The sequence below is a fragment of the Oncorhynchus nerka genome, linkage group LG28, assembly GCF_034236695.1.
Source record: "Oncorhynchus nerka isolate Pitt River linkage group LG28, Oner_Uvic_2.0, whole genome shotgun sequence".
In the NCBI taxonomy this organism is placed as follows: Eukaryota; Metazoa; Chordata; class Actinopteri; order Salmoniformes; family Salmonidae; genus Oncorhynchus; species Oncorhynchus nerka.
In genome coordinates, this window is record NC_088423.1 from 12,274,454 (window position 1) to 12,300,710 (window position 26,257).

Below are 26,257 nucleotides of genomic sequence, written 5' to 3' on the forward strand. Positions count from 1 at the left end.
GACTTGAGCGTCTCTCTTGATCCTAGGTCCTGGCAGAGTTGTGCAGACTCAGGACAACTGAGGTTTGGAGGAATACGCAGGTTTAAAGAGGAGTCCGTAATTTGCTTTCTAATAATCATAATCTTTTCCTCAAAGAAGTTCATGAATTTATCACTGCTAAAGTGAAAGTCATCCTCTCTTGGGGAATGCTGCTTTTAGTTAGCTTTGCGACACTATCAAAAGGAATTTCGGATTGTTCTTATTTTCCTCAATTAAGTTAGAAAAATAGGATGATCGAGCAGCAGTAAGGGCTCTTCGGTACTGCACGGTACCGTCCTTCCAAGCTAGTCGGAAGACTTCCAGTTTGGTGTGGCGCCATTTCCGTTCCAATTTTCTGGAAGCTTGCTTCAGAGCTCGGGTATTTTCTGTGTACCAGGGAGCTAGTTTCTTATGAGACATTTTTTTAGTTTTTAGGGGTGCAACTGCATCTAGGGTATTGCGCAAGGTTAAATTGAGATACTCAGTTAGGTGGTTAATGTATTTTTGTCCTCTGGCGTCCTTGGGTAGGCAGAGGGAGTCTGGAAGGGCATCAAGGAATCTTTGTGTTGTCTGTGAATTTATAGCACGACTTTTGATGTTCCTTGGTTGGGGTCTGAGCAGATTATTTGTTGCAATTGCAAACGTAATAAAATGGTGGTCCGGTAGTCCAGGATTATGAGGAAAAACATTAAGATCCACAACATTTATTCCATGGGACAAAACTAGGTCCAGCGTATGACTGTGACAGTGAGTGGGTCCAGAGACATGTTGGACAAAACCCACTGAGTCGATGATGGCTCCGAAAGCCTTTTGGAGTGGGTCTGTGGACTTTTCCATGTGAATATTAAAGTCACCAAAGATTAGAATATTATCTGCAATGACTACAAGGTCCGATAGGAATTCAGGGAACTCAGTGAGAAACGCTGTATATGGCCCAGGAGGCCTGTAAACAGTAGCTATAAAAAGTGATTGAGTAGGCTGCATAGATTTCATGAATAGAAGCTCAAAAGACGAAAACGTCATTTTTTTTTTTGTAAATTGAAATTTGCTATCGTAAATGTTAGCAACACCTCCGCCTTTGCGGGATGCACGGGGATATGGTCACTAGTGTAGCCAGGAGGTGAGGCCTCATTTAACACAGTAAATTCATCAGGCTTAAGCCATGTTTCAGTCAGGCCAATCACATCAAGATTATGATCAGTGATTAGTTCATTGACTATAATTGCCTTTGAAGTAAGGGATCTAACATTAAGTAGCCCTATTTTGAGAAGTGAGGTATCATGATCTCTTTCAGTAATGACAGGAATGGAGGTGGTCTTTATCCTAGTGAGATTGCTAAGGCGAACACCGCCATGTTTAGTTTTGCCCAACCTAGGTCGAGGCACAGACACGGTCTCAATGGTGATAGCTGAGCTGACTACACTGACTATGCTAGTGGCAGACTCCACTATGCTGGCAGGCTGGCTAATAGCCTGCTGCCTGGCCTGCACCCTATTTCATTGTGGAGCTAGAGGAGTTAGAGCCCTGTCTATGTTGGTAGATAAGATGAGAGCACCCCTCCAGCTAGGATGGAGTCCGTCACTCCTCAGCAGGTCAGGCTTGGTCCTGTTTGTGGGTGAGTCCCAGAAAGAGGGCCAATTATCTACAAATTCTATCTTTTGGGAGGGGCAGAAAACAGTTTTCAACCAGCGATTGAGTTGTGAGACTCTGCTGTAGAGCTCATCACTCCCTAACTGGGAGGGGGCCAGAGACAATTACTCGATGCCGACACATCTTTCTAGCTGATATGCACGCAGAAGCTATGTTGCGCTTGGTGATCTCTGACTGTTTCATCCTAACATCGTTGGTGCCGACGTGGATAACAATATCTCTATACTCTCTACACTCGCCAGTTTTAGCTTTAGCCAGCACCATCTTCAGATTAGCCTTAACGTCGGTAGCCCTGCCCCCGGGTAAACAGTGTATGATCGCTGGATGATTCGCTTTAAGTCTAATACTGCGGGTAATGGAGTCGCCAATGACTAGAGTTTTCAATTTGTCAGAGCTAATGGTGGGAAGCTTCGGCGTCTCAGACCCCGTAACGGGAGGAGTAGAGACCAGAGAAGACTCGGCCTCTGACACCGACCCGCTGCTTAATGGGGAAAACCGGTTGAAAGTAGGACATGGGGTAGGACCAGAACTGTGTCATGGGGTAGGACCAGAACTGTGTCATGGGGTAGATCCAGAACTGTGTCATGGGGTAGATCTAGAACTGTGTCATGGGGTAGATCTAGAACTGTGTCATGGGGTAGATCCAGAACTGTGTCATGGGGTAGATCCAGAACTGTGTCATGGGGTAGGACCAGAACTGTGTCATGGGGTAGGACCAGAACTGTGTCATGGGGTAGGACCAGAACTGTGTCATGGGGTAGATCCTGAACTGTGTCATGGGGTAGATCCTGAACTGTGTCATGGGGTTGATCCAGAACTGTGTCATGGGGTAGGACCAGAACTGTGTCATGGGGTAGGACCAGGACTGTGTCATGGGGTAGGACCAGAACTGTGTCATGGGGTAGATCCAGAACTGTGTCATGGGGTTGATCCAGAACTGTGTCATGGGGTAAGACCAGAACTGTGTCATGGGGTAGGACCAGAACTGTGTCATGGGGTAGGACCAGAACTGTGTCATGGGGTAGGACCAGAACTGTGTCATGGGGTAGGACCAGAACTGTGTCATGGGGTAGATCCAGAACTGTGTCAAGGGGTAGATCTAGAACTGTGTCATGGGGTAGATCTAGAACTGTGTCATGGGGTAGGACCAGAACTGTGTCATGGGGTAGATCCTGAACTGTGTCATGGGGTAGATCCTGAACTGTGTCATGGGGTAGATCCTGAAGTTTTCCCTTAATGAAAGATTCCCATGTGTTAAATAGTGTGTAGGGTATAGTTGTGTTTAAAGTTGGAATGGGTTCCCATTTGTCAGTTCTGATTAACTTGAAGAGAAAGGAGTGAAGGGCTACTTCATACGCTTTCCATAGCCAACATAGTCACATTAAAACACACTTTCACACTTATGGTTATTTCACACCCAGAATACTTTAAACACACTGCATCTTGAAACGCATCTTGAAACGCACATAAAGTACTCTGCTTCACACCTATGCAACTTTTTTATGCCAGCACACCTTTGCACTGCTTGAGTAAACAGCAGGGGTGTTAGCTCAGCCACTGAAGTTTAGGGACCAACCAGAAACTGATGTGCGTCCCAAAGAGCACCGTATGGACCCTGATGTACTACATGTGCGCTATATAGGGAATAGGGTACCATTTGAGTCAGAGAGAGAATGTGACTGTGGTTAATATCACCGGTCTGTTCTGAGCCTATAAGACAGATCAGCAGTGAGGCCCTACAACACAAAGAGTTCCAGTGTTCAGCTGCACATTAACAGGACCAAACACACTGGCCCAATTTGCTCAGTAACTAACGTCAACTAACGTCGCTAACCAGCTCCTTTTGTGTTGACATAAAAAGATTCTACCTCCCTGGCTGCTCCAGCAGTATGTCCCAAATGGCACCCTATTCCCTTTATAGTGCACTACTTTTGACCAGGACCATAGGGATGCCATTTGGGACAGCCCAGAAGATGACTGTTCAAAGACTGCGTTGTGCCAAAGGCCCAATGTGTGTCTACAGTCTACTAACCACCTGCACAACTATTGACTAAAAGTCTTGTTGTCCAAGTGTGACAACCTACCTATCATTTTAACTGTTGGCTCAGACTGCTGTAGCTCTCATAGGCTTTAGGTCAACAAGGTTGAGCCACTCAACAGACAATTTTAGGAGCATCCATTAAGAGCAGCAGCTGGGTTGTTCTACTAATTTGTAGATCATGTGGATGTGTCAGACTCTTCAGTTGTTTTACTGTTAGGAAACCCAGATGGTTTGAAGAGTAGTGGGATCTATAGAGGGACAGGGCTCTGATTGGTGTCTGAGGTTCGACGGAATGGAGCTTTCAAACAGTCAGTCTGGCTCATGCAGGGATTATGGAGTAGTATGAAGTTGCTACAAGACACTGATCTAAGGTCTGTTTTGTGTTTCTCCTCACTAATGGTTAAAGTTAGAATTTATGGTGGGTAAGCTGATCCTAGATCTGTGACTATGGGCAATATCTACCTAGAGCATTTAAAGGATGCCTGCTGTGTTTATTTGGGCCTGTTAAAACCCTATGAGAGAGCAGCCATTTCTCTTCAGCCCCTATCTTGCTGAGTGAACACAATCTCAAGGCTAACCTTGTCTCTGTATAAGTGGGAGGGATTCTCTGAAGAAATGAGAGAAATGGAACCACACTGAGTCACAGCTTTACTCTCTGGGTCTTTCAAATGTGGAAAGTTCTTCTAGGAATCCTTCTACAGTGTTCATAATAAAGTTGGTGGAAAAGGACTTGAGGGAAGGATGAAAGTTACTGTAGAATGAAGGGATTGGAAGCCTTCACCTGCACGGTAAAGCACCTTTTAAACAACTACAGTAGAACCATGGTATTTTGAAATGTTTATACAAGATGTTATCACTTTTGTCGCGTGTGTGTGTGGGTGCATGCATGTGCGTTGTTTCAACAGCCTGTCAAGAGAATGTACAGTGCCTTCAGAAAGTATTCATACCCCTTATTCCACATTTTATTACAGCCTGAATTCAGAAAGGATTTTTAAAAATAAATGTATATCACCCATCTCCACACAATATCCCATAGTGATAGCTTAAAAAATGTATTTCAATTTTATGTGGGAATAGTCACTGTATTCTTGCTAACTCCCCAGTCCTTAACGATTACAAGCATACCCATAACACATATAATGATGCAGCCACCACTATGCTTGAAAATATGTAGAGTGGTACTCAGTAATGTGTTGTATTGGATTTGCCCCAAACATAACACTTTGTATCAGGACAAAAAGTGAATTGCTTTGACATTTTTTTTTTCAGTATTACTTTAGTGCCTTGTTGCAAACAGGATGCATCTTTGGGAGTCATTGTATTCTGTACAGGCTTTCTTCCGGTCACTCTGTCAATTAGGTTAGTATTGTGAAGTAACTCCAATGTTGATCCATCTTCAGTTTTTTCCTATGACAGTCATTAAACTTTTAACTGTGTTAAAGCCCCCATTGTCCTCATGGTGAAATCATTTTGTTTGCCTGGCATGGCCTGGCTCGGCCTGGTAGGCTATTTTTGTGTGTGTGTGTGTGTGTGTGTGTGTTTGTGTGTGTGTGTCACATGCCTGTGGTGTCCTGTGTAGTTTTCTGGCAGGAATGCCTGGCGTCTCCCAGGGCACAGAAGAAAAAGAGGGCATGCCTCTGGACAGAGGCAGGGATGAGACAACTGAATTATAAAAGAAGGGGGGATGAGGGACAGGATGGAGGGAGGATGACTGAGGGGAGGGAGGGAAGAATAAATGACAGTAGGGAGGGGTAAGGGACAATAAGGAGAGAGAGGGAGGAGGAAAGGAAAGAGGAACCATGGTTGAGGCAAGCAGGGTAAAGGAGAGCGAGAGAGAAAGCCATGGTTGAGGTGAGCAGGGTAAAGGAGAGAGAGAGAGCCATGGTTGAAGAGAGAGAGAGAGAGAGGGAGAGAGCGCCATGGTTGAGGTGAGCAGGGTAAAGGAGAGAGAGAAAGCCATGGTTGAGGCGAGCAGGGTAAAGGAGAGAGAGAAAGCCATGGTTGAGTTGAGCAGGGTAAAGGAGAGAGAGAGAAAGCCATGGTTGAGTTGAGCAGGGTAAAGGAGAGAGAGAGAAAGCCATGGTTGAGGCGAGCAGGGTAAAGGAGAGAGAGGGAGAGAGAAAGCCATGGTTGAGGCGAGCAGGGTAAAGGAAAGAGAGAGAGAGAGAAAGCCATGGTTGAGGCGAGCAGGGTAAAGGAGAGAGAGGGAGAGAGAAAGCCATGGTTGAGGCGAGCAGGGTAAAGGAAAGAGAGGGAGAGAGAAAGCCATGGTTGAGGTGAGCAGGGTAAAGGAGAGAGAGGGAGAGAGAAAGCCATGGTTGAGTTGAGCAGGGTAAAGGAGAGAGCGAGAGAGAGCAATGGAGAGCAGGGTAAAGTGTGTCATGGAGGAGAGCAGGGTAAAGGAGAGAGAGAAAGCCATGGTTGAGGCGGCGAGCAGGGTAAAGGAGAGAGAGAGAAAGCCATGGTTGAGGTGAGCAGGGTAAAGGAGAGAGAGAAAGCCATGGTTGAGTTGAGCAGGGTAAAGGAGAGAGAGAGAAAGCCATGGTTGAGGTGAGCAGGGTAAAGGAGCGAGAGAGAGAGAAAGCCATGGTTGAGTTGAGCAGGGTAAAGGAGAGAGAGAGAAAGCCATGGTTGAGGTGAGCAGGGTAAAGGAGAGAGAGAGAAAGCCATGGTTGAGGTGAGCAGGGTAAAGGAGAGAGAGAGAGAGAGAGAAAGCCATGGTTGAGGTGAGTAGGGAAAAGGAGAGAGCGAGAGAGAGCAATGGTTGAGGAGAGCAGGGTAAAGGAGAGAGAGAGAGAAAGCCATGGTTGAGGTGAACAGGGTAAAGGAGAGAGAGCGAGAGCCATGGTTGAGGTGAGCAGGGTAAAGGAGAGAGAGCGAGAGCCATGGTTGAGGTGAGCAGGGTAAAGGAGAGATAGAGAGAAAGGGGCCGGTGTTGTCTGACTTAGAATAGTCTGGTAATTGTTTGATCCAGCAGGTCTAGGACATGGTTGTACAAGCCACATTTCTCCTCTCTGTCCCCCTCTCCTCTCTCTCTCTCTCTAAAAGGTTGAAAAATATAGCCATTTCAAGTGTTCTATTATTAGCTATGTACAGTGTTTTAGCAATGTGCAAATAGCTGTAGTACGATTTGTGGGGGAAGATAAACAGATAGATATTGGCGGTATTTATAGTGTTGTTTGTGCTCCAGTAGTTGCCCTTTCCTCATTGCAACAGGCCACAAATCGTGCTGTTGTGATTGCACATTGTGGTATTTAACCAAACCGATATAGGAATTTATTAGTGTTTGATTTGTTTTCAAATTCTTTGTGGATCTGTGGGAAGTGTGTTTATAATACATTTGGTAGGAGGTCAGGAAGTGCAGCTCAGTTTCCACCTCATTTTGTAGACAGTGGGCACATATCCTGTCTTAGGCGACCTCTCTCAATAGCAAGGCTATGCTCACTGAGTCTGTACATCAAGGATTTCTTTAATTGTGTGTCAGTCACAGTGGTCAGGTATTCTGCCACTGTACTGTCTGTTTAGGGCCAAATAGCATTCTAGTTTGCTCTGTTATTTTAGTTGACCCTTTCCAGTTTGTCAAATAGTTGTCTTTTTGTTTTCTCGTGATTTGGTTGGGTGTAATTATGTTGCTGTCCTGGGGCTCTGTGGGGTCTGTTTGTTTTTGTGAGCCCTAGAACTGAGCCCCAAAACCAGATGGCTGAGGGGACTGTTCTCTAGGTTAATCTCTCTGTAGGTGATGGCTTTGTTATGGAAGGTTTGGGACTTTCTTCCTTTTAGGTGGTTGTAGAATTTAATGACTCTTTTCTGGATTTTGATAACAAGTGGGTATAGTCCTAATTCTGTACACAAAGTATATTTGTGTATATTCTGCATGTAGAGTCTCAAGTGGGTGTTTTTCCTATTTTGTGAATTATTGGTTGGTGAGCGGACCCCAGACCTCACAACCATAAAGGGCAATGGGTTCTATAACTGATTGAAGTCATTTTTTGCCCGTTCCTAATTGGGATGTCGATTTTTATGTTCCTTGTGGTGGCATAGAAGAAGGCCCTTCTTGCCTTGTCTCTTAGATCGTTCACAGCCGTGTGGAAGTTACCTGTGGTGTTGAGGTAGGTATAATTCTTTGTGTGCTCCAGGGCAACGGTGTCTCAATATAATTTGTATTTGTAGTCCTGGCCACTGGACCTTTTTTGGAACACCATTATTTTTATCTTACTGAGATTTGTCTGACAGAATCTGTGCAGAAGATCTAGGTGCTGCTGTAGGCCCTCCTTGGTTGGGGACAGAAGCACCAGATCATCTGCAAACAGTAGACATGTGATTTCCGAGTCCAGTAGGGTGAGGCCAGATGCTGAGGACTGCTCTTGTGCCCTTGCCAATTCATTGATATACACTGAGTGTACAAAACATGACATAGACTGAGCAGGTGAAAGCTATTATCCCTTATTGAGGTCAGTGTAGATGAAGGGGAAGAGACAGGTTAAAGAAGGATTTTAAGCCTTGAGACAATTGAGACATGGATTGTGTATGTGTGTCATTTAGAGGGTAAATGGGCAAGACAAAATATTTAAGTGCCTTTGAATGGGGTATGGTAGTAGGTGCCAGGCGCCAGGCGCACTGGTTTGAATGTGTCAAGAACTGCAACGCTGCTGTGTTTTTGACACTCAACAGTTTCCTGTGAACCAAGAAGGTTTTTACAAAAACAAACAAACATGACGATGAACAAAAAATAATCAACTCAAAAGATCAAATGAATAATTACATTGGATGAGCTACAAGACAAAATACAAACTCTCCAACCCAAAAAGGCCTGTGGTGTTGATGGTAACCTAAATTAAATAGGAAAATATACAGACCACAAATTCCAAACAAACGTTGAGACAAATTTGATCCCAATAATTACAGTGCTGTTGATACAGATTCCAATCTCGGAATAATCCTTTGCAGTATCATCAACAGCATCCTCCAACATTTCCTCATTGGGGTGACCAGACCTTGGTTCAAATATTGGAGAAGATGCCAGAGCTGAGGATAATGTTGAAGAGTTTAAGAATAGCCCATTTGAATTTGTGGTCTCTATATTTTGTTTAGGTTACCATCAACACCACATGACTTTTGGGGTTGGAGGGTTTGTATTTTGTCCTGTAGCTCATTCAATGTAACTAGAGAAACCAGTTTGTTTTCGTAGTCTTTAATAACTGATTCTAAGTTTAGTAAATGATCATTTATATGCTTTTGTTCTTGGTTCTTTGTTGCTGAAAGGTGGCTGAAAGGGTTGGAGAAGGGGTTTATCCGTACATCTCCATTTTGGATAGGTAGCTCTTCCTAGTTCTTTTTCTTCACATGAGTGATTTGATTCTATGGATTCTTCAGTCACATTGAGCTGTTATCTGTCATGCTGTTCCTTCTTTTTTCATAGTGTATTTCTGGACTGTTCTAGTGCTTCACCATAGTGAAGGACTAAGCTATGTTTTTCTGGGTAGTTTGTTGGATAGTTTTCTCAATTTTTTGTTTGATGCATTCTTCATCAAACCATTTTTAATTGTTGTTAGTTTTCTTAGGTTTGCTGCTTGAATATTTAAATGTGATATGTTAAATATACTGTTCAGGCTTCCTACTGCTAAGTTTACTCCTTCACTATAGCAGGGAAACATTTTGTCCAGGAAGTTGTCTAGGAGGGATTGGATTTGTTGTTGGCCAATAGTTTTTCGGTAGGTAGTGATTTTGCTGTGGTCTGGTAGGTGTGTCAGTTGGTTGGCCGTGAACGCTCTGAGTCTCTGGGTTATGGTCAGTGATAAAGTAGTCTCCAGCACTACTGCCAAAAGATGAGCTATAGTCTGGTGTACCTACTGTACGAGTCCTATTGAAGCCTACCATTGACTATGTACAGACCCAGCGTGTGACAGCTGCTGGAATTGTGACCCTCATTTTAGCATCGTATGAAATTACAGTAGGCTACCGGTAGCCTGTATCAATTACGGTTTTCAGACATAATGGAATGTGGCCCCTTGAAAGCGCCTCGGCTACGGCATGTTTGTTTGTCTGTCTGTTCTGTTTTTATTATTTTAAATGCCGACACAAAACCTTCTCTTGTGATATTAACTGACATTTTACTTGTCTGTAAAGAACTTCTGAAGCAGGACTTAAGTCCATCACTAGGTAACCAGAACGGTCAATCAAAATATCTTAAGCTGACCACTATCTCCTAAAAGAAACATAGGCAAGGCAGTTCAAGCATAGCCAATATGCAGTGATATTGCTTACAGAACTTGTTTTAATTGGTTAATGTTGCATAGGCTTATGTTTTTTTTTAAGTCATGTAAAAAAAAAAATCTGAGTGGTTGACCTCAGCTTGCATGTTTTGGCTCTCCTCTTGGGGCTGCTCGTCTGTGGGGCTGTTTGAGGAGTGGGTGTGATCCGACTCGCTCGGGATGGTGGGTTCGTCACCACAATTGAGCTTCTCCTGCTGTTCTCTCTCTTTAATCGTGTGAGAGTCCTGCTGAAACGGTTTGAGGTTTCCCTGCACCATAACTGTTCCAGACGTGTACATGTTGAAACAGGGTGTCCTCAATGTCCAGTATTCTGAGTTTCCACCCTGAATTAATACCCTCTCTCCTGGCAGAGGGGTAGTGTGCTCTTATGGCCCTGTGCTGTGCCAGTGGACTGGTCGGTGTGGAAGATGAGGTTGTTTAGCAAATAGTGTCTCTGGATATTCCTTGTGGAGCTTCTATTTGTACTTTTTACATACAGGATCATTTTTAAATTCTGGGGTGAACTGTACTTTGATTGCCTCTGCGTAGGGATGTGGCCTCTGCATAGGGATGTGGCCTCTGCATAGGGGTGTGGCCTCTGCATAGGAGTGTGAGGCCTGTTAATTTGGGTTGAGGAGGCTGTGGTGCTCTGCTGCAATTGTTGTATTCAAGGGAATTCACACCTCTCACTTCACACACCTCCGTGTAAATTGAATTTGCTGCCGGGACGTCTGTCCTAACTAAGCATTTGAGCCTTCATATAGTAAAATACCGTATCTTCTAGTAAAATCTCTAGAGATTATTGTAACATCGTTCAATTAATTCTCTGCCTGGGAAGTAGCTACAGATTGGAAATCTACTCAATCAGTTGTAGGTTGGGCGGTATTTAGGTTTTTGCTGTGCTTTTTCTGCTGGTTGCTGGTTAGTCCTTAGCAGTCTTTACCTGCTGGTTGTTGTGTTGCTGGGTAGTCCTTAGCAGTCTTTACCTGCTGGTTGTTGTGTTGATGGGTAGTCCTTAGCAGTCTTTACCTGCTGGTTGGTGTGTTTTTGGGTAGTCCTTGGCAGTCTTTACCTGCTGGTTGCTGGGTAGTCCTTGGCAGTCTCTACCTGCTGGTTGTTGTGTTGCTGGGTAGTCCTTAGCCGTCTTTACCTGCTGGTTGTTGTGTTGCTGGGTAGTCCTCAGCAGTCTTTACCTGCTGGTTGGTGTGTTTTTGGGTAGTCCTTGGCAGTCTTTACCTGCTGGTTGCTGGGTAGTCCTTGGCAGTCTCTACCTGCTGGTTGTTGTGTTGCTGGGTAGTCCTTAGCCGTCTTTACCTGCTGGTTGTTGTGTTGATGGGTAGTCCTTAGCAGTCTTTACCTGCTGGTTGGTGTGTTTTTGGGTAGTCCTTGGCAGTCTTTACCTGCTGGTTGCTGGGTAGTCCTTGGCAGTCTTTACCTGCTGGTTGTTGTGTTGCGGGGTAGTCCTTAGCGGTCTTTACCTGCTGGTTGTTGTGTTGCTGGGTAGTCCTTAGCAGTCTTTACCTCCTGGTTGTTGTGTTGCTGGGTAGTCCTTGGCAGTCTTTACCTGCTGGTTGTTGTGTTGCTGGGTAGTCCTTAGCAGTCTCTACCTGCTGGTTGTTGTGTTGCTGGGTAGTCCTTAGCAGTCTTTACCTGCTGGTTGTTGTGTTGCTGGGTAGTCCTTAGCAGTCTTTACCTGCTGGTTGTTGTGTTGCTGGGTAGTCCTTAGCAGTCTCTACCTGCTGGTTGTTGTGTTGCTGGGTAGTCCTTAGCAGTCTTTACCTGCTGGTTGTTGTGTTGATGGGTAGTCCTTAGCAGTCTTTACCTCCTGGTTGTTGTGTTGCTGGGTAGTCCTTGGCAGTCTTTACCTGCTAGTTGTTGTGTTGCTGGGTAGTCCTTAGCAGTCTCTACCTGCTGGTTGTTGTGTTGCTGGGTAGTCCTTAGCAGTCTCTACCTGCTGGTTGTTGTGTTGCTGGGTAGTCCTTAGCAGTCTCTACCTGCTGGTTGTTGTGTTGCTGGGTAGTCCTTAGCAGTCTTTACCTCCTGGTTGTTGTGTTGCTGGGTAGTCCTTAGCAGTCTTTACCTCCTGGTTGTTGTGTTGCTGGGTAGTCCTTAGCAGTCTTTACCTCCTGGTTGTTGTGTTGCTGGGTAGTCCTTGGCAGTCTTTACCTGCTGGTTGTTGTGTTGCTGGGTAGTCCTTGGCAGTCTTTACCTGCTGGTTATTGTGTTGCTGGGTAGTCATTGGCAGTCTCTACCTGCTGGTTGTTGTGTTGCTGGGTAGTCCTTGGCAGTCTTTAGCAGTAAAAATCATTTCCAGGTGTTTCTGTCCAAATTCAGGTTGCACGTTTGAGTTCCGTCACGTCTGTGTCTGTCTGTCTGTCTGTGTCCTCAAGACCTTTATATTGAGTTCCTTTAACACCATCTCTCTTTCTCTGTGTCTGTGTCCTCAAGACCTTTATATTGAGTTCCTTTAACACCATCTCTCTTTCTCTGTGTCTGTGTCCTCAAGACCTTTATATTGAGTTCTCTGTGTCTGTGTCCTCAAGACATATTGAGTTCCACCATCTCTTTCTCTGTGTCTGTGTCCTCAAGACCTTTATATTGAGTTCCTTTAACACCATCTCTCTTTCTCTGTGTCTGTGTCCTCAAGACCTTTATATTGAGTTCCTTTAACACCATCTCTCTTTCTCTGTGTCTGTGTCCTCAAGACCTTTATATTGAGTTCCTTTAACACCATCTCTCTTTATCTGTGTCTGTGTCCTCAAGACCTTTATATTGAGTTCCTTTAACACCATCTCTCTTTCTCTGTGTCTGTGTCCTCAAGACCTTTATATTGAGTTCCTTTAACACCATCTCTCTTTCTCTGTCTGTGTCCTCAGGACCTTTATATTGAGTTCCTTTAACACCATCTCTCGTTCTCTGTGTCTGTGTCCTCAAGACCTTTATATTGAGTTCCTTTAACACCATCTCTCTTTCTCTGTGTCTGTGTCCTCAAGACCTTTATATTGAGTTCCTTTAACACCATCTCTCTTTCTCTGTGTCTGTGTCCTCAAGACCTTTATATTGAGTTCCTTTAACACCATCTCTCTTTCTCTGTGTCTGTGTCCTCAAGACCTTTATATTGAGTTCCTTTAACACCATCTCTCTTTCTGTGTCTGTGTCCTCAAGACCTTTATATTGAGTCTCTTTAAGACACCATCTCTCTTTCTGTCTGTGTCTGTGTCCTTAAGACCTTTATATTGAGTTCCTTTAACACCATCTCTCTTTCTCTGTGTCTGTGTCCTCAAGACCTTTATATTGAGTTCCTTTAACACCATCTTTTATATTGAGTTCCTTTAACACCATCTCTCTTTCTCTGTCTGTGTCTGTGTCCTTAAGACCTTTATATTGAGTTCCTTTAACACCATCTCTCGTTCTCTGTGTCTGTGTCCTCAAGACCTTTATATTGAGTTCCTTTAACACCATCTCTCTTTCTCTGTGTCTGTGTCCTCAAGACCTTTATATTGAGTTCCTTTAACACCATCTCTCTTTCTCTGTGTCTGTGTCCTCAAGACCTTTATATTGAGTTCCTTTAACACCATCTCTCTTTCTCTGTCTGTGTCTGTGTCCTTAAGACCTTTATATTGAGTTCCTTTAACACAATCTCTCGTTGTCTGTGTCCTCAAGACCTTTATATTGAGTTCCTTTAACACCATCTCTCTTTCTCTGTGTTTGTGTCCTCAATATTGACCTTTATATCTGAGTTCCTTTAACACCATCTCTCTTTCTCTGTCTGTGTCTGTGTCCTCAAGACCTTTATATTGAGTTCCTTTAACACCATCTCTCTTTCTCTGTGTTTGTGTCCTCAAGACCTTTATATTGAGTTCCTTTAACACCATCTCTCTTTCTCTGTGTCTGTGTCCTCAAGACCATTATATTCAGTTCCTTTAACACCATCTCTCTTTCTCTGTGTCTGTGTCCTCAAGACCTTTATATTCAGTTCCTTTAACACCATCTCTCTTTCTCTGTGTCTGTGTCCTCAAGACCTTTATATTCACAGATGGGGAGGATCAGGAGCTGAGGAGGAGAGCAGGTAAGACAATACACTCTTCCAAAGGTGGACAATGGAAGTACAAATAGGAGAGCAATTATTGTGTCACTGTACCTTTGTGATTGATGTTCTTAGAGAGGCTCATAATATGTTATCAGGGATATGTGTATTTGATACTCCATTATAACTGTCTCAACACCCTTTCTTATTCTCTCTGTCAGGGGCTAACGTCATCAACACCAACTGTTCAGCAGCACACACGCGACAGGCCCTGTGCTGTAAGATGTCTGTGGAATACGACAAGTTCATCGAGTCACAGAGGAAGTGAGTGTTCAGTCACACTTTACCTTACTGCCTGTGTAACCGGTGGGATTTGAACACAGGTCTTGACCATAACACCAAGAGGAAATTGGTGACACTGATTTTGATCTCGCAGGCGAGGCTACCTCATCACGTGACCATGAGTAGCCATGTCTGCTACACCTGTTATTCCCCATCACATTACATGCTAAGAACTTAACTATAGATTAAGTCATTTATTATAATTGGCCAATAAGAAGCCAATTCAGAAGAAGTTAATGTTTACTCCTGCCTTGATCAGAGACCTGACGAAGTCCCACTTGCTCTGTGTTTAAAGCCCATTGCAGTCAAAACATGATTTGTATTTCCAGACTATGAGGTTGGAATAATACTGTTGAATTGTAAAATGATGAGCTGTTTGAAAAGATGAGATGGAGTTTTGGCCTGATTGGTGACATTCCAGGCAGTAGAATGTCCAATAGACCAATAAAAAGAGTTCCAAAGATCTCTGCCAATTTATTTTTATTTATTTATTTAGGCAAGTCAGTTAAGAACAAATTCTTGTTTTCAATGACGGCCTAGGAACAGTGCCTTGTTCAGGGGCAGAACGACAGATTTTTACCTTGTCAGCTCGGGGATTCGATCAAGCAACCTTTCGGTTACATGGGACCTTTAATCCTGCTGCCTTTGTCAAGAGTACTGAGCCCCCCCAGTTTCAGGAGACTGCCTGTCTTATGTAAAGAACTACGTCTCTTTCTTTAATGCTGAGAAAAGGCCTATTTTCAGTTTGGACACATCTACTCATTCCAGGGTTTTTCTTTATTTTGACTATTTTCTACATTGTAGAATAATAGTGAAGACATCAGAACTATGAAATAACACATATGGAATCATGTAGTAACTAAAATAATGTTAAGCAAATCTAAATGTATTTCTTCAAAGTAGCCACCCTTTGCCTTGATGACAGCTTTGCCCACTCTTGGCATTCTCTCAACCAGCTTTATGAGGTAGTCACCTGGAATGCATTTCAATTAACAGGTGTGCCTTGATAAAAGTTCATTTGTGGATTTTATTTACTTCTCAATGCGTTTGAGCCAATCAGTTGTGTTGTGACGAGGTAGGGTTGGAATACAGACGATAGCCCTATTTGGTAAAATACCAAGTCCATATTATGACAAGAACAGCTCAAACAAGCAAAGAGAAATTACAGTCCATCATTACTTTAAGACATGAAGGTCAGTCAATCTGCAAAATTTGAACAAATTTGAAAGTTTCTTCAAGTGCAAACACAAAAGCCATCAAGCACTACGATGAAACTGGCTCTCATGAGGACCGCCACAGGAAAGGAAGACCCAGAGTTACCTCTGCTGCAGAGGATAAGTTCATTAGAGTTACCAGCCTCAGAAATTGCAGCCCAAATAAATGCTTCACAGAGTTCAAGTAACAGACACATCTCAACATCAACTGTTCAGAGGAGAGTGTGTGAATCAGGCCTTCATTGTTGAATTGCTGCAAAGAAACCACTACTAAAGGACACTAATAATAAGAAGATACTTGCTTGGGCCAAGAAACATGAGCAATGGACATTAGAACTGTGGAAATCTGTCCTTTGGTCTGATGAGTCCAAATGTGAGATTTTTGGTTCTAACCACTGTGTCTTTGTGAGACGCACAGTACGGATGATCTCCACATGTGTGGTTCCCATCATGAAGCATGGAGGAGGTGGTGTGATGGTGTGCGGTTGCTTTGCTGGTGACACTGTCTGTGATTATATTAAGAATTCAAAACACACTTAACCAGCATGGATACCACAGCATTCTGCAGCGACACGCCATCCCATCTGGTTTGCGCTTAGTGGGACAATCATTTGTTTTTCAACAGGACAATGATCCAACACACCTCCAGGCTGTGAAGGGCTATTTGACCAAGAAGGAGAGTGATGGAGTGCTACATCAGATAACCTGGCCTCCACAATAACCTGACCTCAACCCAATTGAGATGGTTTGGGATGAGTTGGACCGCAGAGTGAAGGAAAAGCAGCCAAGTGCTCAGCATATCAAATGAAATGTGGGAACTCCAAGACTGTTGGAAAAGCATTAAAGGTAAAGCTGGTTGAGAGAATGCCGAGAGTGTCCTAAGCTGTCAAAGGCAAAGGATGGATGGCTACTTTGAAGAATCTCAAATATAAAATATATTTTTATTCAACACTTTTTTGGTTACTACATGATTTCAATTATGTTATTTAATAGGGTTTGTCTTCACTATTATTCTAAACTGTACAAAATAGCAAAAATAAAGAAAAACCCTTGAATGAGTAGGTGTTTCCAAACCTTTGACTGGTACTGTATATAGAAAAGTATGTGGACACCCCTTCAAATGAGTTGATTTGGATATTTCAGCCAGGTCCGTTGCTGACAGGTATATAAAATAGAGCACACAGCCATGCAATCTCCACGGACAAACATTGGCAGTAGAATGGCCATACTGAGGAGCTCAGTGATTTTCAACATTGTGCCATCATAGGATGCCACCTTTCTAACAAGTCAGTTCGTCAAATTTCTGCCCTGCTAGAGCTGCCCCGGTCAACTGTATGTGCTGTTATTGTGAAGTGAAAACGCATAGGAGCAAAAACGGATCAGCCGCAAAGTGGTAGGCCACACAAGCTCACAGAACAGGACTGCCAAGTGCTGTAGTGCTTAGCGCATAACATTTGTCTGTCCTCGGTTGCAACACTCTACTGCGTTCCAAACTGCTTCTGGAAGCAGCGTCAGCACAAGAATTGTTCGTTAGCAGCATCATGAAATGGGTTTCAATGGCCGAGCAGCTGCACACAAGCCTAAGTTCACCATGCGCAATGCCAAGCGTCGGCTGGAGTGGTGTAAAGCTTGACGCCATTGGATTCTGGAGCAGTGGAAACTGGGTTTAGCGGATGACAGGAGAACACTACCTGCCCCAATGCATATTGCTAACTGTAGAGTTTGGTGGAGGAGGAATAATGATCTGGGGCTGTTTTTCATGGTTTGGACTAGGCCCCTTAGTTCCAGTGAAGGGAAATGTTAACGCTATAGCATACAATGACATTCTAGACTATTCTGTGCTGTTCTAGACTTCCAACTTTGTGACAACAGTTTGGGGAAGGCCCTTTCCTGTTTCAGCATGACAATGCAAAGCGAGGTCCATACAAATAGGTGTGGAAGAACTTTACTGGCCCGCACAGAGCCCTGACCTCAACCCCATCAAACACCTTTAGGATGAATTGTAACACCGACTGTGAGCCAGGCCTAATCGCCCAACATCCGTGCTCTAATGATCTTTTGGCTGAATGGAAGTCCCCGCAGCAATGTTTTACAATCTAATGGAAAGCCTTCCCAGAAGAGTGGAGGCTGTTATAGAAGCAAAGGGGGGACTAACTATATTAATGCCCATGATTTTGCAATGAGATGTTCGACAAACAGGTGTCCACATACTTTTGGTCATGTAGTGTATATCTTAGATTCTCTGTGTGGTTGGTTAAGGAGGTCAACAGATGAATAGGACTATATGTTACTTGATGAACACCATCAACAACTTCTCAGTAACACTTTTATAACTGTTTATGTAATAGCTTACATCTACCCCCCAGGTGGTTCTGCCATATGGATGATGACAACTATGTGATTGTACCCAGTCTGCTGAAGCTGCTGTCCTCCTACCACCACACGCAGGATGTTTATCTGGGCCGGCCCAGCCTTGACCACCCCATAGAGGCCGCAGAGAGGGTCAAGAGTGACGGATCTGTGAGTACATCCAGTATCAGTCTGTTTGTCTCTGTCTCCATCCCTCCATCTGTCGTTCTGTCTATACCTCCCTTCCTGTCTCTCTCTAACCCTCTTGTTCTCTCTGACCCTTGTTTTCTTCTCCCAGGTGTCAGTGAAGTTCTGGTTTGCTACAGGAGGAGCAGGGTTCTGTATCAGTCGTGGTCTGGCCCTCAAGATGAGTCCATGGGCTAGGTGAGTTTTAACAGTTCAGCGTTTTTCAATGTTCTTCAGATGCACATATTATTGTGGCTGTTCAAGGTTAATTAAATGTAAAGGCAAAAATGTAGATTTCCGCCTAATTAGACACACCCAAAAGTAACTGCTTTTAATGAGCAGTTAAATAAGGACATGCATTGAACTTGGTATCACACCTGATAAGGACATGGTCAGAACATAGGAATGGCACAGTTCAGATCACACAAGATCAAGCACACACAAAGTAACTGTTTTTTTATGTGTTTTTTTTAATGTAAGTAGATGATTGATGAATAGAGTTGGAAACTCATCAGATGCCTTCCACAACAAGTCAAACACGTCTGGGAAACAAATGTGATTTATAGAAACAACAGCTCTAACTTTACAGATGTTTTAGTAAGAGGTATAAAAACAAAATGTCTACAATATCAACTTCTTCCAAACATTGTGGTGGTGTTAGGGAACATCCAAGTGTCCTTTCAACCTCCCAAACATCATCATCCTTTCTATGGGGAATAAAATGCAGGAATATAATAGGATCAATATTGCACTTGACAAATTTGACAAAACGGCATTATTCTAATATAAAAGCAATATACTAAAAGATAACACCCAGCCTAAACGGTGTTACACATTCCCTGCTGGTGACTTGTGGCATCTGAGACTAACTCTAAATGTCTAACTTCTCCAGTAGGCTCCCCTCCCCACTGGACATAGCTGGCCAGGGGGATTGTATACTGGCCCTTCACAACTGGCCAGGTGAGTGCAGCAAGCTCACCTCTGTCCACAAAGCATTTCTGAGTAGGAGTGCTGATCTAGGAGCAGTTTAGCTTTTTAGATCATAATGAATAAGATTATTTGGACACTGTCTGGAAAGTGCCTCAGACAGAGGTGTGAAACACATGCAGACACAATGCAAATAGTGGGGAGGGGGGCGAGGCTGAGTAGTATTTTTGTTTTCAGCCATCAATAATGTGTTGTTTTTGTTCACTCTGTTTGGGTGGGCCTGGCAGGGACTGGCTCCCCAGTGGGTGGGCACAGTACTCCCCTGCCTCCTAGTGGAAAACTAATTTGAATTATATTGCACAAACAGGACACAGTTACATAGGCCTATACTGTGTGTAGGCTATACATACAGTTCAAAACACCAAAAAGCAGACCATAACAAAACAACAAAACTCTTATGTAAAAGCCATATACTAATATATACAAAGCAAACAGTGGGACACAGGTAGCCTACCTTTAGAAACAAAGCAACAAAGGCCATGAGAATTTGGTTACACAGAATATATACAACTTTTAGCAGCCTAGAAGGCCAGCATCCCGGAGTCGCCTCTTCACTGTTGGCATTGAGACTGGTGTTTTGTGGGTACTATTTATGAAGCTGCCAGTTGAGGACTTGTGAGGCATATGTTTCTCAAATTAGACAGTCTAATGTACTTGTCCTCTTGCTCAGTTGTGCACCGGGGCCTCCCATTCCTCTTTCTATTCTGGTTAGGGCCAGTTTGCGCTGTTCTGTGAAGGGAGTAGTACACAGCGTTGTACAAGATCTTCAGTTTCTTGTCAATTTCTTGCATGGAATAGCCTTCCTTTCTCTGAACAGGAATAGACTGATGAGTTTCAGAAGAAAGGTCTTTGTTTCTGACCATTTTGAGCCTGTAATCGAACCCACAAATGCTGATGCTCCAGATACTCAACTAGTCTAAAGAAGGCAAGTTTTATTGCTTCTTTAATCAGAACAACAGTTTTCAGCTGTGCTAACATAATTGCAAAAAGGTTTTCTAATGATCAATTAGCCTTTTAAAATTATAAACTTTGATTAGCTAACACAACGTGCCATTGGAACACAGGGGTGATGGTTGCTGATAATGGGCCTCTGTACGCCTATGTAGATATTCCATTTAAAAAATCTGCCATTTCCAGTTACAATAGTCATTTTGCGGCGGCAGGTAGCCTAGTGGTTAGAGCGTTGGACTTGTAACCGAAAGGTCGCAAGATGGAATCCCCGAGCTGACAAGGTAAAAATCTGTCGCTCTGCCCCTGAACAAGGCAGTTAACCCACTGTTCCTAGACCGTCATTGAAAATAAGAATTTGTTCTTAACTGTCTTGCCCAGTTAAATAAAGGTAAAATAAAAAATAATACAAATTTACAAAATTAGCAATGTGTACACTGTATTTCTGACCAATTTGAAGTTATTTTAATGGACAAAAAAATTGCTTTTCTTTCAAAAACAAGGACATTTCTAAGTGACCCCAAACTTTTTAGCGGTAGTGTATATAAAATATGTAAGTACTTTGGAATGATAGACAGAATATAGGATACACAGGACTGGACACAGTTATACTGTAAATACAAAGAACAAGACCACAACTATATAAAACATACTAAATACATATAGTATAGAAAGTTTACCAATTTTTTAAACTACAGATATAAAACGGAATTCAATCTTTCTAGAAACATTTTTCTCAGCCGGGTCAGTCATCTTGGTCCAGGTCGCCCTCAGCATCTGTGTCTGACTCCCAAAACATTTCCTCCAAAGCCTCTTTCTCAGTATACCTGGTTTTGTCATATTTTTACCCCCCTGGTGGGTAGTTTCCAACTGTTGCATTCATTAGAATTGTTGTTAAAACCATTGCTACATATACTGTAGAGATACAGTACACATGAAAAGACCTCAGGAATCGATAGAACATCACTCAGAGATACACAAATACGAGAACATTCAAAATGGGGGAATCTTTCCTTTAAGCTATTATGCCAAACTGTTTTGAGCAGTTCCCTCACTACCTCTTCCCTCCTTCTTCTCTCTCCTTTCTTTTCCTCTCATCCTCTCCCCTCCTCCTCCCCCCAGTCTGGGCAACTTCATCAGCACGGCGGAGAAGATCCGTCTCCCCGACGACTGCACCATGGGTTACATCATTGAGGCGCTGCTGGAGGTGACACTGACACACACCCACCTCTTCCACTCCCACCTGGAGAACCTGCAGAGGCTTCCCACAGACACCGTGCTGGAGCAGGTAGGGGTGGGGAGGAGAGAAATAGAGGGAGACTGAGAAAGAAAAGAAATACAACAGATCCCAATTGTTTTCAGCCATCAAAGAAAAACTGTGTGTCTGTGTCTAGGTCACTTTGAGCTACGGGGGATTTGAGAACAGGAGGAATGTGATCAGCATTGGAGGAGTCTTCTCTCTGGTGGAGGACCCGTCACGGTAAACAGACAAACATTCTCCCAACATCCATCCAACATTTACCCAACATTGCCAGGCACTAGAGAATTGCATGACACTGGTTTGCTTAACCTCTGCTGAATTGTGAGTGACATGTAAATGGTTATCCCCTCTCTCTCCACCAACACTTTTCTTTGTCTTACCATCCCCCCCCCCCTCCCCCTCCGTATCCCCTCTCTACTTCCATCTGCCCTCACTCGCTCTTTCTCCCTCCCCTCAATCTCTTTCTGCCTCCATCTCTCCTCTCTCCCTCCGTCTGCCCTCTCTGTCTCTCTCTCTAGGTTTAAGACTGTCCACTGCCTCCTCTACCCAGAGACTGACTGGTGTCCTAGTATGGGTCACCATTGATGACCACTACAGTACATCATATCTACAATACTTCCTACCGGCCTGGTTGACTGGTGTCCTAGTATGGGTCACCATTGATGACCACTACAGTACAGCATATCTACAATACTTCCTACCGGCCTGGTTGACTGGTGTCCCTGTGTATGCTAGCTATATCATTGCCATGGCAAAATTATTACAAGGCCAAACAGGTTCACTGGCAGCCAGGCTAACCCTACAGAACCACTTCACTCAGATCAAATGGCTAGACATCTGTGGGTCTTTGAGAGGACATGAGGCGAGAGAAGATGAGGTAACTGGAGTGAGGATTGCTTTGGTCATGGTGGGATGATGAAGAAACACCCCACTACTCTTTATTATCACTAGTGTACCCTCCAGTCAACGCAGGAAGTTGCCACTGTTGGCTGTTGCCATATCGATGATTCACCACTCATTGCTTTTGTTGTAGCTTTGAATCCCAAACATACGATTGTGGTCCAGATATACAGTGGGGAAAAAATAAAGTATTTAGTCAGCCACCAATTGTGCAAGTTCTCCCACTTAAAAAAGGTACACTTCATCTATGACATCTATGAAAAAGGTACACTTCAACTATGACAGACAAAATGAGAGAAGAAAAATCCAGAAAATCACATTGTAGGATTTTTAATTTATTTATTTGCAAATTATGGTGGAAAATAAGTATTTGGTCACCTACAAACAAGCAAGATTTCTGGCTCTCACAGACCTGTAACTTCTTTAATAAGAAGCTCCTCTGTCCTCCACTCATTACCTGTATTAATGGCACCTGTTTGAACTTGTTATCAGTATAAAATACACCTGTCCACAACCTCAAACAATCACACTCCAAACTCCACTATGGCCAAGACCAAAGAGCTGTCAAAGGACACCAGAAACAAAATTGTAGACCTGCACCAGGCTGGGAAGACTGAATCTGCAATAGGTAAGCAGCTTGGTTTGAAGAAATCAACTGTGGGAGCAATTATTAGGAAATGGAAGACATACAAGACCACTGATAATCTCCCTCGATCTGGGGCTCCACGCAAGATCTCACCCCGTGGGGTCAAAATGATCACAAGAACGGTGAGCAGAAATCCCAGAACCACACGGGGGGACCTAGTGAATGACCTGCAGAGAGCTGGGACCAAAGTAACAAAGCCTACCATCAGTAACACACTACGCCGCCAGGGACTCAAATCCTGCAGTGCCAGACGTGTCCCCCTGCTTAAGCCAGTACATGTCCAGGCCCGTCTGAAGTTTGCTAGAGAGCATTTGGATGATCCAGAAGAAGATTGGGAGAATGTCATATGGTCTAAAATATAACTTTTTGGTAAAAACTCAACTCGTCATGTTTGGAGGACAAAGAATGCTGAGTTGCCTCCAAAGAACACCATACCTACTGTGAAGCATGGGGGGTGGAAACATCATGCTTTGGGGCTGTTTTTCTGCAAAGGGACCAGGACGACTGATCCGTGTAAAGGAAAGAATGAATGGGGCCATGTAGTGAGATTTTGAGTAAAAACCTCCTTCCATCAGCAAGGGCATTGAAGATGAAACGTGGCTGGGTCTTTCAGCATGACAATGATCCCAAACACACCACCCGGGCAACGAAGGAGTGGCTTCGTAAGAAGCATTTCAAGGTCCTGGAGTGGCCTAGCCAGTCTCCAGATCTCAACCCCATAGAAAATCTTTGGCGGGAGTTGAAAGTCTGTGTTGCCCAGCAACAGCCCCAAAACATCACTGCTCTAGAGGAGATCTGCAAGGAGGAATGGGCCAAAATACCAGCAACAGTGTGTGAAAACCTTGTGAAAACGTTTGACCTCTGTCATTGCCAACAAAGGGTATATAACAAAGTATTGAGATAAACTTTTGTTATTGACCAAATACTTATTTTCCACCATAATTTGCAAATAAATTCATTAAAAATCCTACAATGTGATTTTCTGGATTTTTTTTCTCATTTTGTCTGTCATAGTTGAAGTGTACCTATGATGAAAATTACAGGCCTCTCATCTTTGTAAGTGGGAGAACTTGCAGAATTGGTGGCTGACTAAATACTTTTTTGCCCCACTGTATCTTTGAAGAAGTATTAATGTATTTAGATGACTGTTGAAAAGGTACCTTAAGATGCTGAACATGGTGAAATGTAAATGTATTTGCTTTTACGTCCCAAAAATGTACTGGACTGGTGTTTTATTATGAGGGCTGATGACCAGAAATCATCAGAGGTGAATATCTGATATCAGTGTTACATTAAGTAATGCCTGAGAGCCGTTTGTGATTGTTTAACGGAGTCAAGAACGTAGCGTAAGCTCACTCCACAGCTTGCTTGAAATGATCCTTTTGTATAGGTCAAACGTGTGTTTGCGAGCAGAGGATCACTAGTCGCCTGGTATGGGGACAGGGACAGTGGAGGAAGCCATACTGTTAGCAGCATATTGAGGTTCACTTTAGACAACCCTTGATGTGCCCCTCATGTCCTGAAGTTAATTTCTTACCAGAAGAGGTTTCAAACTGGTGTCTGTACATGTGTGTGTGCAACCTAACTACTCAGTCAGAATGATTTTAACGTCTTATAGCCAAAGATGATGCCAGTGCCTTATGTTTCAGTCAACTAGACTTTGGAAATGCACATGACAAATGTTTTAAAGGAATGAAACTGTGATCATACTGTATGAATAAAACACACACACACACACACACACAGCCCTGCAGTAACCAAAACAGACTCTGAACATGAGCACACTATCTTAAAGATCATTCATGAGGTATTTGTTGTTGCCTCTAAGTGTTTCCCACAATGCATGTTACAAGTTATTTCTCTGTCAAAAAGACGTTTTGCACTCTTCTCAATTCCTGTGTATAATATTTGTGTATTAAAAGTTACGGTAGTGTTGTAATGTGTGAGCTTGAGCTGGAAGTACATGTATTTTCCTGATGGCTCACGCTCTCCCTTTTTGCACAAAAACACTAGAATCCAAAACCAGAATCTCTTTCCCCGCTGCAGGTCAGTGTCAGAGAGGGAGATAGGAGTCTGACTCCAGTCAGGATGTGATTTTTTTCCTCATCTTCTGTCCTCCTTTTTACCGTTGATGTATTATTTTGTGTTGAATAAAGCACGTTTTGCAGCATTACAAAACAACACCACTACTCTCGTCCCTTTGCTTCAGATTCACAGTTGTTTTTAGCATAATTATTAAGACCATCAAGTACATACACAGTGATGCACAACAGGACAGTGGAACAATGCTGGTGTACTTACTGTTGTTATTACAGAAAGAACTAATGAAAGAGGCAGATCTGTTTGAGGTAGCATAATCAGCTTGGTTCTCACCCTTTGGAACAACATGTTCTTGGCCCATGAAGTTTGTCAGTGAGCTAATCCAGTGTTTCTCAACAGTACACGTTCACATTTGAGCTCTGACAAACACGTGATTCCACTTGTCAACTAACCATCAAGCCTTACCTCGATACATATCTACCTCTATCACTCCAATATCCCTGCACATTGTAAATATGGTACTGGAACTGACCCTGTTTATAGTATGCTTACTTACTTTCTCATGTTCTTATTTTTATTGTGTTTTTGTTTTACCTTATGTAATTTTTTGTATTACATTGATTAATTACTGAATTGTTGGGTTTAGCGCTTGAAAGAAAGGCATTTCACTGTACATGTGACATTGAAACTTGATTCAACTCATTGAGGGATTCAAGTGTGTTTGTCCAGGGCGACAACAAAAATGTGTGCTGTTGGGGGTTCTTGAGAACTGGAGTTGGGAAAAACTGAGTTAATGCATTGAGGCCTATGTAATGTTTGACTGGAACATAATTGTCCAGATGGCATTAGATTTATGCCTGATTACGTCACACTCCACTTTACCCTATCACAAACTGCCATCAATACAACCTAATTTTCAGCTGAGTGGAACGATTACTCTGAGATAATTGCTTTATGCACTGGGGTAGTAATTTCTCTCTCACGAGCTATGTTTCCATCCAATTGACGACAGATTGTCATGTGAATATTCTAAAATCGGCATAAAGAAAAATGCACATTTTCCCACACGAGATGTTTACATCAAATTGACTTGCTGCGGAAAAAAGTTTGTGTGTGATGAGGTAGTGCACATAAAAATACATTTTGCAGTTACACGTGTACCGAATAAAAAATACAAGTAAAATGGGCTTCTGTTGTATTTTCTATGGTTTTCTCTCAAAAAATGTTGCGTTCTATAGCGAGTGCGCCCACTCTGGTTTTGACACATGCACTCTTGCCAACAGCTGAGTCTAACGGGGAGGACTAAACACCATATCATTTTGTGACTTCCAAATGTACAAATATGATGGTTTTTGTAAGGAATTGCTATTTCGTATGCAGGTGACTAACTTACTGCT

At 43.2% G+C, this 26,257-nt stretch overlaps 1 protein-coding gene across 4 annotated transcripts in view; it reads left to right on the plus strand.

Annotated features, from left to right (window-relative positions):
* LOC115115732 (beta-1,3-N-acetylglucosaminyltransferase radical fringe-like) overlaps window positions 1–25,001 on the plus strand; it is a 46,303-nt gene extending 21,302 nt beyond the window's left edge. For 3 of the 4 annotated variants that reach the window (XM_065012637.1, XM_065012638.1, XM_065012639.1), the window contains 7 exons: window positions 13,981–14,029; window positions 14,209–14,311; window positions 17,910–18,063; window positions 18,191–18,276; window positions 21,136–21,301; window positions 21,408–21,493; window positions 21,793–25,001. In XM_065012637.1, the coding sequence (XP_064868709.1) occupies window positions 13,981–14,029; window positions 14,209–14,311; window positions 17,910–18,063; window positions 18,191–18,276; window positions 21,136–21,301; window positions 21,408–21,493; window positions 21,793–21,859 (711 nt within the window). In that variant the 3' untranslated portion in view covers window positions 21,860–25,001. Of the gene's footprint in view, window positions 1–13,980; window positions 14,030–14,208; window positions 14,312–17,909; window positions 18,064–18,190; window positions 18,277–18,970; window positions 19,039–21,135; window positions 21,302–21,407; window positions 21,494–21,792 lie in introns of those variants that run through there. The other variant, XM_065012640.1, reaches the window with a different exon arrangement.
* Window positions 25,002–26,257: the final 1,256 nt, after the last annotated feature.